General features: G+C 39.6%; 1 protein-coding gene across 2 annotated transcripts; it reads left to right on the top strand.

The window, feature by feature from the left end:
• Positions 1 to 682: 682 nt before the first annotated feature.
• LOC108255267 (protein Hook homolog 3) lies at positions 683 to 15,303 on the top strand. Of its 2 annotated transcripts, XM_053674203.1 has the most exons (13): positions 683 to 1,659; positions 1,901 to 2,151; positions 4,238 to 4,402; positions 4,536 to 4,610; positions 6,909 to 6,989; positions 9,089 to 9,214; positions 10,038 to 10,106; positions 10,278 to 10,343; positions 12,165 to 12,233; positions 12,412 to 12,504; positions 12,997 to 13,136; positions 13,381 to 13,446; positions 13,988 to 15,299. In XM_053674203.1, the coding sequence occupies exons 1-11, from the start codon at positions 1,488 to 1,490 to the stop codon at positions 13,129 to 13,131; spliced, it is 1,302 nt and encodes a 433-aa protein (XP_053530178.1). In that variant the 5' UTR covers positions 683 to 1,487; the 3' UTR covers positions 13,132 to 13,136; positions 13,381 to 13,446; positions 13,988 to 15,299. The 2 variants fall into 2 exon arrangements, with proteins under 2 accessions (XP_053530178.1, XP_053530179.1); XM_053674204.1 differs by lacking the exon at positions 1,901 to 2,151 and having other exon boundaries at positions 1,579 to 1,659; positions 13,988 to 15,303.
• Positions 15,304 to 15,474: the final 171 nt, after the last annotated feature.

The following is a 15,474-nucleotide window of genomic DNA, read 5'->3' as shown; positions in this document are numbered from 1 at the left end:
TTCATATTTATAAAATAGTTTTACTACTTTCACCACTCTGACTGGAACGTGCTTTCTGTACAAAACAAAATGGCGCTTACGCAGTCTTTTAGAAATACATGGGTCTAAATACATGAGCTTCGATAATGTTTTTAAAAAAAATGTAATTACATTACATGAATCACGTAAATTATACATTTTCAATTACAAAATAAGCCATTACTGTCGGTCGGTTAACATTTCTATCGTAAAAATATTAAATGTTTAACTACTTATATGGCATTTTAACTGGTATATCGTGTTAACTAGTGTGTGTACCCTGACTAACCTCGCTGAAATAGACACTGAACATGTCACCATGCTATCTTACCTCAGACGCTTCCTCCTAACCCCCTGAATCTTTTCAGATAATCATATTTTAACACAAGGTACCGATTCAGAAAGGTTACAGCTCAAATAAACATACATTAACCAGGTGTGTAACCTGGCCTGTCCATTCAGGGCTGTAACCTGTTTGTATGCTTTTTTTTGCATGTAAGGGCTAATTGCTTTTTATTTTATTTTATTTTATTTTTTTAAATGTTTAAATTGCACAAAAAATCGTATTTATCATAAAACTGGCCTCAGGTGTTATCACTATTTATAGGACTACCAGACCGATAACATGTCAAATTTTTCTAACTAGTTTGGTGTCACTAGCCAATTACAGGCACAGCTAAACTATCAGTGTATGGGTTTAGATGCTACAGAGCCAATCAGAGTGCGTTATCTGTCCTTATGCTCTGCTCCTATCATGTAAACAGGAACTCATATGGATATGGACATGTACACACCTTGTTTTCCTGTTCGTGTACACAGGCGGTGGACGCATGCGCATTACGACAACTAGCACCCCGAACGCAAAACGTCGGCAAAATAGTCCCAATCGTTTGTGCCGTAAAAGTGTTCGTGTGCTGCTTCGGTTTTGGAGATATTAAAAGAATATTTATAGGTCATTCTGAGGTCACTCAGCCCCCCACATGCTCCAAATTCACCCTAAATAGAATCAATCGTTTGTGCTGCTTCCGTTTTTAAAATATTTGACGTTGATTTATGGTGCGATGACGTCACCAAACCAGGACTAAATATTTGTGCGCGTGCGTGTGTGTGCGTGCGTGCACGAGAGAGAGAGATTTGTCTGGAAACATCCATATTTATGTGTCAGTGTTATAGTACAAGCAATAATCAGTTTCTGGATAGTAGGAGATGAGAAAATTAAATAACTCGTAAGTCTGCCTTTATAAACATATTAGAAAGAGGAGGTTTACATGATCCATCAGTCATAAATGGAAGTAATGCATCTACATAATGCACTTTTCAGCCTGGATTTGCGAATATTCTGGAATGTGTTCTGTGATTGTGACGTCATAGAAGAAGCTTCTGTCAAAGATTAGGAACAGAAACGCAGCGTTTCAGTGTTTACTTGAACTTTCTAATCGACATGCTGTGTAATTGAGTTCAGTGCAACAATGCGACATTTTGTGAGTTTAGAGCTCTCTCGGGTGGCAGAACTTCCACTGCGCCCCCTGCTGTATGCGGCCGCAGCTGCAGCTACGGCCGCGGGAGTTTATTATTATCTCAATAATCATGGCGATGGCGAGAGGACAACGCTGGACCCCGCAGACACAACTCCCACCGAAGGTAGCACATTTCTTTCTTTCTTTCTTCTTTTATGTCTTCATTTCTCTTTATGTTTTTCTAAGTCCTCAGAGTTGAGTTCTCTCTATTTTTATACAAACCATATTTCGACCACATATTTCAAAAGTAGATTTTTCATTTGACCAAAGCTTTTTTCTCTCTTTCCAAAAATGAGCTACACCACGATCTGAACAACAAAATGCCTATTGTGTGAAATCTGATGTTTTTGTCTTTTTGTAATTAGACCCAGTGCAGATGGGCTCTGCAGAGTCTGATTTGGTGGAGCCAGACTTGATGTGTGATGTGGATGAAGGCAGTGTGACACAGACTGACAGCACTGCCTCACAGACTGACAGCACTGCCTCACAGACTGACAGCAGTGCCTCACAGACTGACAGCAGTGCCTCACAGACTGACAGCACTGCCTCACAGACTGACAGCACTGCCTCACAGACTGACAGCACTGCCTCACAGACTGACAGCACTGCCTCTGAGGTACTCACCAAACCACAGTCACTTACACTGTACACTTTATACTTCTACATCTCAGGACTCTGAGTAAAACAGTTAGATATGGCCACTTTGGTGACTTTTTTTGACTTTAGTTTTTATTTAATTTTTTTTCTTTTCTTACAGCACATCCTCTGGGGCAACCCCAAAAAACGATATTAAATAAGAGTCAAATAATCTAATGCATTACTCAATACAATGGTTTTGACTATCCAACAAGCTGAGTTTGATAGCTCAGTACTACAATGTGGTCAGCAGGGGATATGTATTACAGTTACATTATCTGAACTGTTATCCTCCTGGATTATGGTGTGTACGTGTGTATGTATGTAACGAGACTTATGATCACTCAAAGCATCCTGTTTTTTAATGGAAAATTAGTTTTCATTTGTATTTAAAATGAATACTTAAGCAGCTCCTGGCTGCTGTATAAATTAGTAGGCTGTTAGGTAAAGATATGCTCCCAGCGTTCCCTGATTTAAAGGAGACCTATTATGACCCTTAGTACAAGATGTACTATAGGTCTCAGGTGTCCCTAGAATGTTTCTGTGAAGTTTCAGCTTACAATGCCCCAATACCCCACTGATAATTTATTATACCATGCTATAAATACCCCTTTTTTGGGTGGAAGGAAAAGCACGTTGTTTTGTGTGTGTCTTTTTAAATACACATGAGCTGATGCTCTCCGCCCCTTTCCGGAAGAGGGCTTTGCCTTTACAGCTCGTGCTTCAAATACTACAGCAACAACAAATCAGGAGAACCAATATGACTGACACCATAAATACCGATGTTCAGCCCTATATGTCTGAACCAGAGTCAGACACTGATGAAGGAGAGACTCCGGCAGAAGAAACACCTGTGATAATGAACCAGGACGTTTCTGAATGGTTCCTCATTCACAAAGCAGTCTGGTGTAAAATGATTCGCACAAAACGTACACAGTTTTCAAAAAGACAATCTCCTTACTGTATTGTGCATAATAAAGGTGCGGTCATGAATTATACAGACAATAAACGACGACATAGCTCTGGTCTCTGTGAATACAATCAGAGACAATGGTTACTTCAGCCGCATTAGCCGAGGAATCTGGTAACGAGCACAAGGAAAGGCGATTTGCAAACATTCACAAAATATAAACTGCGATACGTCTTCTGGATATAAAGCTGGATCATGAACAGTTGGTAGTGAATCATGTTTGAATCAACTTTTCAGAAAATCCAGCTTTATATTGACCCTCGCTCACAAAGCAGTCTGGTGTAAAATGATGCTCAGAAACATACACAAGTGTAGCTATTTTTTAGGGCACATTTCCTTCAAAAATAAAACTTCTCCACTGCGTCTTCAGTGGCTCTGATGCCGGGAGTACATGAAGACTCGTGTTCATTTTTACAGCCAACAACAGAACACTTACAGAGCTTATGAATCTGAGACATTCTTCTTCTCACTGTAGCTGCTCCAGCGCGGAGAACATGGCGGACTGTGTGCTGCTCACTCAGGGGAGGATCTACACTAATAGGGCGGAGTCCGTCACCAGTTGTGGGCGGGGCCTGTTCCAATGTGACATCACATTGTAGAGAAAATGAAAACGACTCATTTTGAGACACTGTTTGTGATTTATGGGGAATATAAAAACAGGAGTGCGTAGATTTTTACCATTGCAGGGTGGTTGTGTACACACACTGCCCACACACATTTATGTTCAAACACCATGTAAAAGTGAATTTTACATAATAGGCCCCCCTAATAGGCAACTCTTTCACACAACACGGAGTCAAAAAATGCAAGTTTATTATGCTATTGTTAAATGTAAGTAAATGTGAGTTTATTACTTATAAGTTTATTATCCTATTGTGATGTGTCTGTGTGTGTGTGTGTGTGTGTGTGTGTGTGTGTGTGTGTGTGTGTGTGTGTGTGTGTGTTTTCATTCTGGTTTTGTCACGTTTTGGGGACAAATCTTTTTAAGGGGGGGGCGGGGTCTTTTTAGAGTCTTAAGTGAGTTATAAGTCAAAAGCGTATGAATGTGTGTGTAGAAATAAATAAAGCCAACAAGCTTTGCTTTCTGAACTTCCAGGTATCTTTGTCTGAAGCTGAGGAGAAATATGAGCTGGAGTCTTGTGCTCGGCTGGAAAACGAGAAGCCCGAACTGCTGTCTGATGTGAATGCACTGCAAGACTCAGTGCAGGAATTGAAGAAAGAGCTCTCTGAAGCCCGGAAAAGGAATGATGAGCTAGAAATGGTGAGTGAGAAGATTACTGCAATAAACAATTACTTTACAAATAATGAATAGTTTTATATGTGTTACACATGTGAATAAATATGTATTGTAGATGTGGAAAAACGAACTCTTTTGCTCCTTGACTGTATTTTAGGAGTGTAATAAAAAAAGTCAGGAGTTGCAGTTGCTGCAGATCCAGCACAATGCGATTAAGACACATTTACGAAAGGTAAGCTTTACTTTATATGAACCCAATAAGCCCAAATCAGGTCTGAGTACTAATTAATAATAAGCAATACCTCCATTTATTAAACTCTATAACTGAGCCTTTGTTTTTGCCGCACGTCAGCGTAAATGCATTTCAGATAAGTCGGACGTGACAGAAAACCCCTGGTTTTAAGTATTTTAAGTATAGAGTATGGTTCAGAGGTCTTCCGAAACTACTTGTTTTTTGTGTTCTGGGAAATGTTTGGAGTGCCTGTGTACAACTACCCCTGACAAGTCTCAATGTGGTGTTCTGTGAGATTAGTGTGACCAGCCATGGGAGAAAACACATCAGAAACTGTTGCATCAGAACATCCTCTGCTGTCTTGGGCGGGGGATTGGTAGGGTGGGGTGGGGTGGTAGTGGGGGTGGGTGGAGTAAGAGGGGTGTGTCTCCACAGGGGACTGATGTGGATTGAGCCACACTTTTTCAATTCTTTTTAAAGCCTTATACAAGGCATATATTGGATTTCAGTCATGTTTTCGGGTTCCTATCTCCAATTTTCCTAGACAACATGTCTGGGGCTTGTGTGCACACAATAATTCAAACGGAGGCTTATGGGACCTCTCTTTCTGCAAACAAAAGGGGTTTTGTGCCAGGTATCCCAATTTTGAGCAGCCTCATTTTATTTATAACAACAGTTTTATTTCAAGTAATTGTACATAAAGTGTTACATTGCCATTATTCTTCTATTTAATGATTATTAAATGGAGATTAATTGTCCTTGTTCAATCTGAGAGGAATTTCCTTCAGACTGGCCTCAATCAGTTTACTCTATTCTGATTGAAGCAACATTTTGACCTTTCACACCTGACGCAGCTCATGAAGAGCTTGATAATTCAATTGAAAAAATCCACTTAATGTTCAAAAAACATGAGATCCAATCAGTGTGACGTCCCAAAGTGATCTGAATCTATGCACCGACTCAGTGCCTTATTTATACAGTCTTATCTTTAGGTTACGCCTAATTATCTCATTCTTTTGAAATCCCAGTATGCTTTAATAATGTCTTTTTTTGAGTCCCCTTAAATCCTACTTTTCTCATTTTTAAATACTATTAGAACCAACTTTTCTCACTTTGGAATCCCCTTAAAACCCACTTTCAGCCATTGGATATCCCCTTACCTTCATTGTTTTCTTTCGGATATTTAAAATTTTTCCAAGGCCCTTACTGGCATTCCCACTTCCTGTAACCGAGCTGTGCTCATCTCATTGCCCCGTTGTCCTGAACAGTTTGGATATTTCATCACTTCTTCATTATTTTTATTATTGCTTAATGTTACACATATTTCTTCTCTAATCCTAAGTTTGTTTATACATTTTTGGTGCTTCTTAAACATTCTGCGAGTATATGTGTGTGCTTTTCTTAAACATATTATGAGTGTGTGTTTTCAACTTTATGCTTTTTCCATGCTGTGTATTGATACCTGTTTCCTACATTCTTTGCATGTGCGTGTACATGTATATATGTGGATATATTTTAAGTGTTACCACTGACCACAGTGTTGCCCTCCTTCAGCTCTCTCTCGGCTGCTCAATCTCCATATATACCTCATCAGCTGGCGCATTTGGCAATGGATATTACAGCTCTGCTGGAACGTCTCTGCTCTTCACCTGTACCCCCAGGGTTTCCTCATTCTCCCGCTTATCGTATCATTCCATCGGTGACCTATGCTCATGTTTCTACTCAAACTGAAGCTAACTGTTTCCCATAACCTCTGTGGAGGGCCCTTTTATTCTTTCCTCTGATGATGATAGTAGCTTTTCTACAAACACACGACCATATTGCCTTTCACCTACAGATTATTCTCCGACAAATCTTGTTCCCTCCCCAATTTATGATGTGTATGATAGTGATTCTAATTAAATTACCACAGGGTCAAAATCATAAATGCTCTGTATAGTGAGAAGCTGATTTGACATGTTCTCTATGTTACATGCAAGTTCTGTAAAAGCATGCGCTGTTCAAATGCAAAGAAAAAGGAAGTAAACTGAGTTGACGTTAATTGAAGTAGCCTCGGTGTGGTGTTTTTTATAAAATTGGTATAAGTTACATGACAGCACAATCTGTCTAACCCATATGTATTGGCACCTCTGGTTGAAAAAAATCGAAGCATAATTATCATATAACCGAATATTTCAGGTGTAATTACATCACAGCATCTGTTTAATGCACGTTTTCAAAAAAAAAAAAAAGTGTAACTGAAGAAGCTTATTGTAGATGTAAATTCTTAATCTCTTCTGCTCCATCTCTGTGTTTTAGGAGTGTGAAGAAGAGCGGCGGGCTCACAGCGATCTGAAGTCCCAGTACAATCAGTCGATGAAAACTTTAACACAGACAGAGGTGAAGAAAACTTTTAACAGACACTTCTCATTCTTTCACAAACCCTTTTCGACTGTTCTGGTGAGTACTCAAAAGTGTGTGGTTTTATAATACATCTCTTGGACACATCATCAGTGATGTAACCTGGGGTCATCAGGTGTTACGGGTGTTTCAACATCAGACACTCTCACCCAGTCAACCCAGCCAGGGGTGATCAGGCCATGGCTTGTGTCCAAGTAGCTTATATTCTTCATATATTCTTATATTGATGGGTCATTCCATTTCTTGTATGGGGGTGAGAAAGGGCAGTTTAAAAAAAAAAAATTCCCTCAGTTTCAGGTTGAATATTTCTGCTGGGGTACCAGATATGAACCTGAAATTTTCCCAGAAATAAGTCCTTTAGAGTGGCATTCTTCTGTAAAAATTGTGAGTTTGAGATTGGAGGTAAACAGTGGACAGTGGACATCGAGTTCCAGATTTGAAGAACCAGCCTAATCTATCATGTTGGTACAGTGTTACAGTTGGTATGCATGCATAGATTTCATCCTAATATGGAAGTACAGTGTGCAGTTGGGTGTTTTAGAAATGAACAGTGTCATAAACAGAGCTGTGGTGTTGTTTCTCCTGTGATAAAAGCAGTAAGTGACTACAGCTCTGAAGTTACAAACTGCTTTTATCACAGGAGAAAAAACACCATAGCTCTGTCTTTGCAATTATTGGACCATTTGAGAGAGAATGGCTCAGAATCATACAGGCTTCCCCCTTGATTAAGGCTATAGCAATCCCCACTGGCATGTTAATGCTAGCACAGTGCCATATGGATTTCTAGTTAGACTTAACACTACACAGACATGTCCACTAGAACCATACTGGCCTCCCCAGTGACTAAGTAGCATGTGTCCAAGAATTGTTCCTTTTGATCCACAGCCATCTAGAGGCCTTCTCTGCTGCCACTGTGGTGGTTCTGATGGTCTTCCTTCTGAACACCAGTGATGCCCTGCAGGCTGTAGGCCTTACACAGGTACTGAGCTGTAAAGCCTCTGCAGCCAACCTCTATGGGCTTGCTCCTTGCTCTACACCCCTGCCTTGATGTTTCCAAATGCAGCACTATGTCTGCTCTGAGGGTGGACTCTGTGAAGTTTTCTGGGAATTGGAGCCGCTTCCCCAGGTCCACCCTGATTTGCCAAATCAAGTACTGTTTCAAAGAGCCATGACTGCTGACTTTGGCTGATGCTGGGGCTTCTCTCCTGCTCTGACAAAGGCAATTGCCTACCATGCTGGTTGAAGGAGCACTGTTCTCTGGCACTGAAGATGGTGTCTGAACCTGGTCATGCCACTATTGGTAGCAAACTTCACTCAGTGCATTGGGGCAGCAGCTGAGAATGTGCTCCAGTGTTCCTCTCCTGAGGGACAAATGACCTGCTGCTGATTCAACCTTTCTTCAGCTGAAGAAGTCGAATGGACTTGGTAGGACGTCATTGACTGATTGGATTACGAACTTGAAGCAGAAAGGCTCAGCCTACCACAACTCAGACCAGGAGATCTTCTGATATAATGCCTGTTCCCATCTAGTCCATGCACCTTGTTGATGCACACCCCCATCTGACTTACATGCAGATCCTCAACACCAGCTCTCATTTCCTCTTGGACCAGTTGGCACCTGTCCTTGCCCTGGGCTCAGTCGTAGTTGTTGTAAAGCTCCCATACAGAGCAATATCGCTAAGGCTTCAAAGCACGACCAGCCACCTAGGGAGTTTATGATGGATCCTCTTGAAGCTCTGCATAGTTGATAAGGAGAACTTGTAGACTAGTAATGGCCACAAAATTGTGGGAAGGATGCTGTGTTGTAAGTCCAGGTTTTAAGTCTTCCTGGTAGCCTCAGAAGCTCCAGGTTGGGTTGCATCTTTTTGAGCTGACTGTTTCTCTCCAGCAGTCGCCACTCTATTGATGGTAGTCATTCAGTTTATTCCTGAATGTCACTCGCTTTGTCAGATAAAAGGTTTTATAATAATCTTGTGATGCACTTGGACACATCAGTAATGTAACCTGTGGTCATTGGGTGTGTGAATGTATGTGTAGAAGTGAATAATGTCAATAAGCATTGGTTCTCAATCTTCCAGGTCTGTCTGGCTGAAGTTGAGGAAAAGAATGTTTGTGAAAGGTACTCAAATGATGAAATTGTAGATCACATGCTTGAACTGCGAGGAAAAATCTACCATGACCATAAGCGTGAACAAATGAGGCTGGTAAGTGAGAAAATCCTTGCATTACACAGTTACTTTACAAATAGTATGAGAAACCATGATGTTTCTGCTTCATGTGCATGTTCAGTGCCACCTACAGGTTACAAAATATCAAACAAGACGAACAAGGATATATCGCTGCAGCTCTTTTTCGTAGCAATACAAAAACTTGGGCCAAATGCTGCCAACGCTCTAGCGCCACCATCAGGTCAAATTTGGGCCATATTTGGAAGTACCTTTTATGTTCATAACTTTTCAACTGGGTGCCCATAACTTAAAATCCTGGAATCCCTGGATTTCCTGGGTCAAGACGAGTTCAACGTATCCTATGACGTCAATTTCAAAATATCAGATTTTCCGCATTCTTGGATTTTATCAAAAGCGTTTTTTCCGCTACTCCTTCTACAACTTTTGTTGTTTTGAAAAACCGAGAATGGATATCTTTAGGTGTATGTAAACTTTTGTGCTTATACTCGAATGCCCAGCCATAGGATTATGGTGAGCTACATGAACAGAAACAACAACTGGGTGCTTTCTTGCTCAGTTTGAGTTTTTCTGCTGGATAAAGGCACTCATTATTAATAGAGAAATCTGGTTAGGATAGTGTGACCCCCGGCTATATTAACTGACAATCAATGAAAATGTATGTATAATACAGTGAACTTGTTTTCCACATAAATACGAAGAGAAAAAACATGCATTTCCAAATGTGAATTTTGTTACACCCTTGCAAAGCATCATGTTTAAAAAGGCGAACGGAAGTGGCCCAGTGTCAATGTGAACATTAAGTCTGAATCTTGTAATTTTCTTCATGCCTGTGTTTTAGGAATCTGAGCGAGAGATCTTGCAGTCACAGTACAAAGAGATATTCCAACAGTGTGATGAGTTACTAATGGTAAGCTTTTCCTCTCGCTAAGCCATGAATGCTTTAGTACTGCTATTTTAATTTAGTCCTCAATTTCTACTTAACCAAAATTCCCTTTACTTTGAAGTCACACTCCTTTTTCACTGAAGTGAAGCACTCCTTGACCTCCTAAACCTCTTCTGCTCCATGGCTTTGTTTTAGGACTGTAGGCGAGAACGGGAGGCTCACAATATCCTCAAGTCACAGTATGATCATCTGCAGTGTTGGGTAAGCTACTCAAAAAAAGTAATCCACTACAGATTACTAATTACTGCTTTAAAATTGTCATCTGATTACATTACTGATTACTGCATGTAAAAAGTAAACAGATTACTAATTACTTTACTTTCACGTTGCTTTCAGATCCTATCAAACCTACAAAAATACACTACAAAATGAAACTCATCGTTTTTTCAGTAATTTTAGTGCGCCAATGTATGATATGATCAGAAAAAGTTGGATTTACCATAAAACTAGCCTCAGGTGTTGTCACTGTAGAACCCCCAGACTGATAAAATATAAAACTTATTTAACTAGGCTAGTTTGGTCTCACTAGCCAAGGGGAGGCACAGCTAAACTATCATGCTACTGCTAGCTGCTGCAGTGCCATGCAAAGTACATCATCTGTCCTTATGTTCTGCTCATATCATGTTCACGTAAACTGGAACTCAGACATTTACACACCTCGTTTTCCTGCTCAGCATCAGAGGATGTTACTGTTTCAGCCCCTTTACTGGTTTACGAAAAAAATTTGGTGTATATCCATTTTCCCTCACACTGACTGTGAGCTAGCGTTTGGCTGAATTGAGATCTGTCAGCCAATAAGACACGAGCGTTTCCATGTATTTTCCTGTAAACCCTGTCTGATCGGTCTGGTCTCCGTTCACTGAAGATATAAAATTACAGATGGTCTTCTTTGACTGACCTTCAGTTACGTAGTGACAAACCGCTCCAAGTGGAGAATTATTCGGGGCTAAAGGAAGTATCTTCGGGGCAAAACGTGATTTATTTTAAAAATACATTTTACTTGATATTGTTTTCTTAACAATAAATTTATTATGCAAGTAATGTCATTTTACTGACATCAGTAACTGTAATCGAATCACATACATTTAAAATGTAATGCGTTACATTACTGCGTTATCAGGAAAAGTCATTAGAATACAGTGAGGCGTTACTTTGTAACGCTTTACACCCAACTCTGATCATATGAAATAAACATTAACACACTACGAGGAGTTGTTAAAGGTATGTTTTTTTTATGCCTCGGTCACTAGGTGGTGGAGGCATTATGTTTTGTGTGGTCAGACTTTACATTCGTCCATGCATTTGTCTGAGATTCACCTTAGTGTGATATCTCAAGAACGTGTGGTTGAATGTTTGTAGTATTTATATGGAATTATCTATACAACCAGCAGATGAACTGGTAGAATTTTGGAATCGATCCAAACAGAGTCCAGGTTACAAGAAGGCCAAAAGTCTGAAAGAGATCTCTTTGTTAGCTTCCTTCCTGTTTATCATACAGAACGAGTTCAACATATCCCATGACGTCGATTTTCACCTAATCAGATTTTCCGCCATCTTGGATTTTGTCAAAAGCGTTTTTTCCGCTTCTCCTTCTACAAATTTTATTGTTGTGAAAAACCGAGAATGGATATCTTTCGCCTAGGTGTATGTAAACTTTTGTGCTTATACTGTGAATGCTCAGCCATAGGATTATGGTGAGCTACATGGACAGAAACAACAACTGGGTGCTTTCTTGTTCAGTTTGAGTTTTTCTGCTGGATAAAGACACTCATTATTAATAGAGAAATATGGTTAGGATAGTGTGACCCCCGGCTATATTAACTGACAATCAATGAAAATGTATGTATACCACAGTGAACTTGTTTTCCACATGAATACGAAGAGAAAAAACATGCATTTCCAAATGTGAATTTTGTTACACCCTTGCAAAGCATCATGTTTAAAAAGGGGAACGGAAGTGGCCCAGTGTCAATGTGAACATTAAGTCTGAATCTTGTAATTTTCTTCATGCCTGTGTTTTAGGAATCTGAGCGAGAGATTTTGCAGTCACAGTACAAAGAGATATTACAACAGTGTGATGAGTTACTAATGGTAAGCTTTTCCTCTCGCTAAGCCATGAATGCTTTAGTACTGCTATTTTAATTTAGTCCTCAATTTCTACTTAACCAAAATTCCCTTTACTTTGAAGTCACACTCCTTTTTCACTGAAGTGAAGCACTCCTTTTAGCACTAAATTCTAAACCTCTTCTGCTCCATGGCTTTGTTTTAGGAGTGTGTGCGAGAACGGGAGGCTCACAATATCCTGAAGTCACAGTACGATAATGTGATAGAAACGTTAACACACAACGAGGAGTTGTTAAAGGTATGTTTTTTTTATGCCTCAGTCACTAGGTGGTGGAGGCATTATGTTTTGTGTGGTCAGACTTTACATTCGTCCATGCATTTGTCTGAGATTCACCTTAGTGTGATATCTCAAGAACGTGTGGTTGAATGTTTGTAGTATTTATATGGAATTATCTATACAACCAGCAGATGAACTGGTAGAATTTTGGAATCGATCCAAACTTCAGGTCACAAGAAGGCCAAAAGTCTGAAACAGATCTCTTTGTTAGCTTCCTTGCTAGTTCTCATACAGAAATGTTACTTATACAATCATGTTCAGGAACACAAGGCCCATTTTAATGCTAAGATTCTGCAATCCGTCTGTGAGATTCTTCTTTAGTGACATTTTGGTGACATTTTCTCCTTTGTACACAAACTATTTTGAGCTGTTTAGATGATTGATGAATTAAGTCCTTAATTAACTGACTGAATGTGTGAAGAAGTAAATAAATCCAACAAACTTTGGTTGTAGTACTTCCAGATCTCCTTGGATGAAGCTGAGGAAATATACTGGCCTGCAATGGAGTTCAGTACTCAGCTGGAGTCTGACCTCAGTCCAGCAGTAGGAGGAAGAGCTCTGGGAGACACACAAAGTGTGACGAGATAACAACAGTAAGTGAGAGTTCTTGCATTAAGTTTCTTTAGAAATAATGCAAGGAATTGTGATGTTCATGCTGCATGATGAGTTACACCACAGGCTATATGTACATTACGAAATAAAAATAGCATTTTTAATTTAAGATGTTAACCCATTTATGAGGGACTTCTGTTTTTTATTAAAAGAATGTGACCCATCGCAGATGTGAAAATTAAATACTCAAGTTTCTACCTCTTTGGCTTCATGGCTGTGTTTTAGGAGCAGAAGCAAGAATGGGAAGAGCACAGTATTCTGAAGTTGCAGCACAGAGAGATGATGGAAACTGTGAGTTCCCCCAAAAATGTATCAAGAGGAATATACTTCAAATATATTTTTCTCATATGAATTCATAAGGGTGCCAATAATTGTTGCACATATATTTAACAGATTTTTTATACACCTGTGTTGTGTTTGCAATTGTTTGATATCTATGAGAGCAGAGTATTTTTGTGATTTTTAAAAAAACTAAATATCAAAAGGTTAGACAATAAAGTACATTTTTCAAAGCCTTCTTTGCTCATATTTACCAAGGGTGCCAATATTAGTGGAGGGCACTGTATATTCATTAACATTTAACAGTAATGGAGGAACACCACAGAATGTAATGAAATAAAAGCTGTTGATAACTTTAATCCCGAATGAGAGTAATTATGTGGATCATGATTGTTGCTAATACATGTACATGCATAGTTTAGACTTTACAGTTGTTCACATCTTGAAGAAAATTAATTGTATGTCATTTCACCTTCATTTTTAAGATAATTGAAAGCAAACTTTAGTAAAAACTTTAAGATATTGTTAAATGTTTTATTTCTGAAATCAACAGTGACTTGTTTTCATGAATGCCGGGGAAGATTCCCCAATCGACCACCAGAGCTCTCACTCGCCTGAGTTTTAACACTGGACCACATTACCCAAGAGCCCACTGGACTACGTTACCCAAGAGCCCACTGGACCACATTACTCAAGAGCCCACTGGACCACATTACCCAAGAGCCCACTGGACCACATTACCCAAGAGCCCACTGGACCACATTACCCAAGAGCCCACTGGACCACATTACTCAAGAGCCCGCATGCGTGTATTAATTAAAGCACACCTGTTCCTCATCACTCAGATTATCTAACCCTGTGTGTTTGTCTTGGCAGCGTTTCTAAGCGTTGTGATTTCCTATGTCAGTGTGAATGGGTGAATGAGAAACAGTGTGAATGGGTGAATGAGAAACAGTGTGAATGGGTGAATGAGAAACAGTGTGAATGGGTGAATGAGAAACAGTGTGAATGGGTGAATGAGAAACAGTGTGAATGGGTGAATGAGAAACAGTGTGAATGGGTGAATGAGAAACAGTGTGAATGGGTGAATGAGAAACAGTGTGAATGGGTGAATGAGAAACTGGGTGAATGGGTGAATGAGAAACAGTGTGAATGGGTGAATGAGAAACAGTGTGAATGGGTGAATGAGAAACAGTGTGAAGTGCTTTGTAGAACCACTAAGGTTAAATATATATATTTACCTATAGGGGAATTTACAGTTAAAGACCCAGATGCGACCAGATACGATCAATGAAAACCAGGAGTCCAGATGCAATCAATTGAAGAAATTTTTACTGAAGAATAGTTTACAGTCTCGTTAGAAGCAACACTCAGCAAGGAGTTCGTAGGCTGTCCTGCGTTCACACTCATTACAGCAACAATTATACTCTCACACAATCACTAAGCTAGTCATCACGTCAGGTTGAATGATTGATTGGGTAAGGCACAGAAAATTTCCACATGTGGGCTGTGAGTCAGAAGAAGGTTCTCATCAATTATCTGGATGTCAGTCACATCCTGGTTTAGGCACACCGTGAACCACTGAGGCCATCAATCTGAGTTTTTAGGCTCCAGTTGTCTCATCAAATGATCAGTTCACCTCCAAACTTCCTGTGACAACAGGGTGCACACACACACACACCCCCATAAACAGCTTCCTCAAGGTTGGATTTGGTTGAGCTATAGCTCTGATAAGGAAGTTTTCCCAAAACATACTGATTAGATATATTTTCTCTCAGTAAGAAGTTCAGACAATATTCATCGTTATTCTATAGTGATAGAAGATGAAAAGTAAAGTAAATGCTTTAACTAAGAGCAGTAAATCTCATAAGCGTGAAGAAGCCATTCAAATCATTTGATATCTTGAAAGATACATTTTGATTAATAACTCATTACAAATCAAAGGATACATACATTATATATATATATATATATATATATATATATACACGTGTGTGTGTGTGTGTGTGTGTGTATTGAAGAGGCAGGGGAATCCAGAAT

The sequence above is a fragment of the Ictalurus punctatus genome, chromosome 21 (assembly GCF_001660625.3).
Source record: "Ictalurus punctatus breed USDA103 chromosome 21, Coco_2.0, whole genome shotgun sequence".
Classification (NCBI taxonomy): Eukaryota; Metazoa; Chordata; class Actinopteri; order Siluriformes; family Ictaluridae; genus Ictalurus; species Ictalurus punctatus.
This window is presented reverse-complemented; position numbering and strand designations above follow the sequence as displayed.

Coding starts and splice junctions, on each gene's coding strand:
- LOC108255267 (XM_053674203.1), top strand. CDS start 1,488: ATGCGACATTTTGTGAGTTTAGAGCTCTCTCGGGTGGCAGAACTTCCA. Junction 1,660..1,900: donor AGACACAACTCCCACCGAAG/GTAGCACATTTC, acceptor TTTTGTAATTAG/ACCCAGTGCAGATGGGCTCT. Junction 6,990..9,088: donor AAACTTTAACACAGACAGAG/GTGAAGAAAACT, acceptor TCAATCTTCCAG/GTCTGTCTGGCTGAAGTTGA.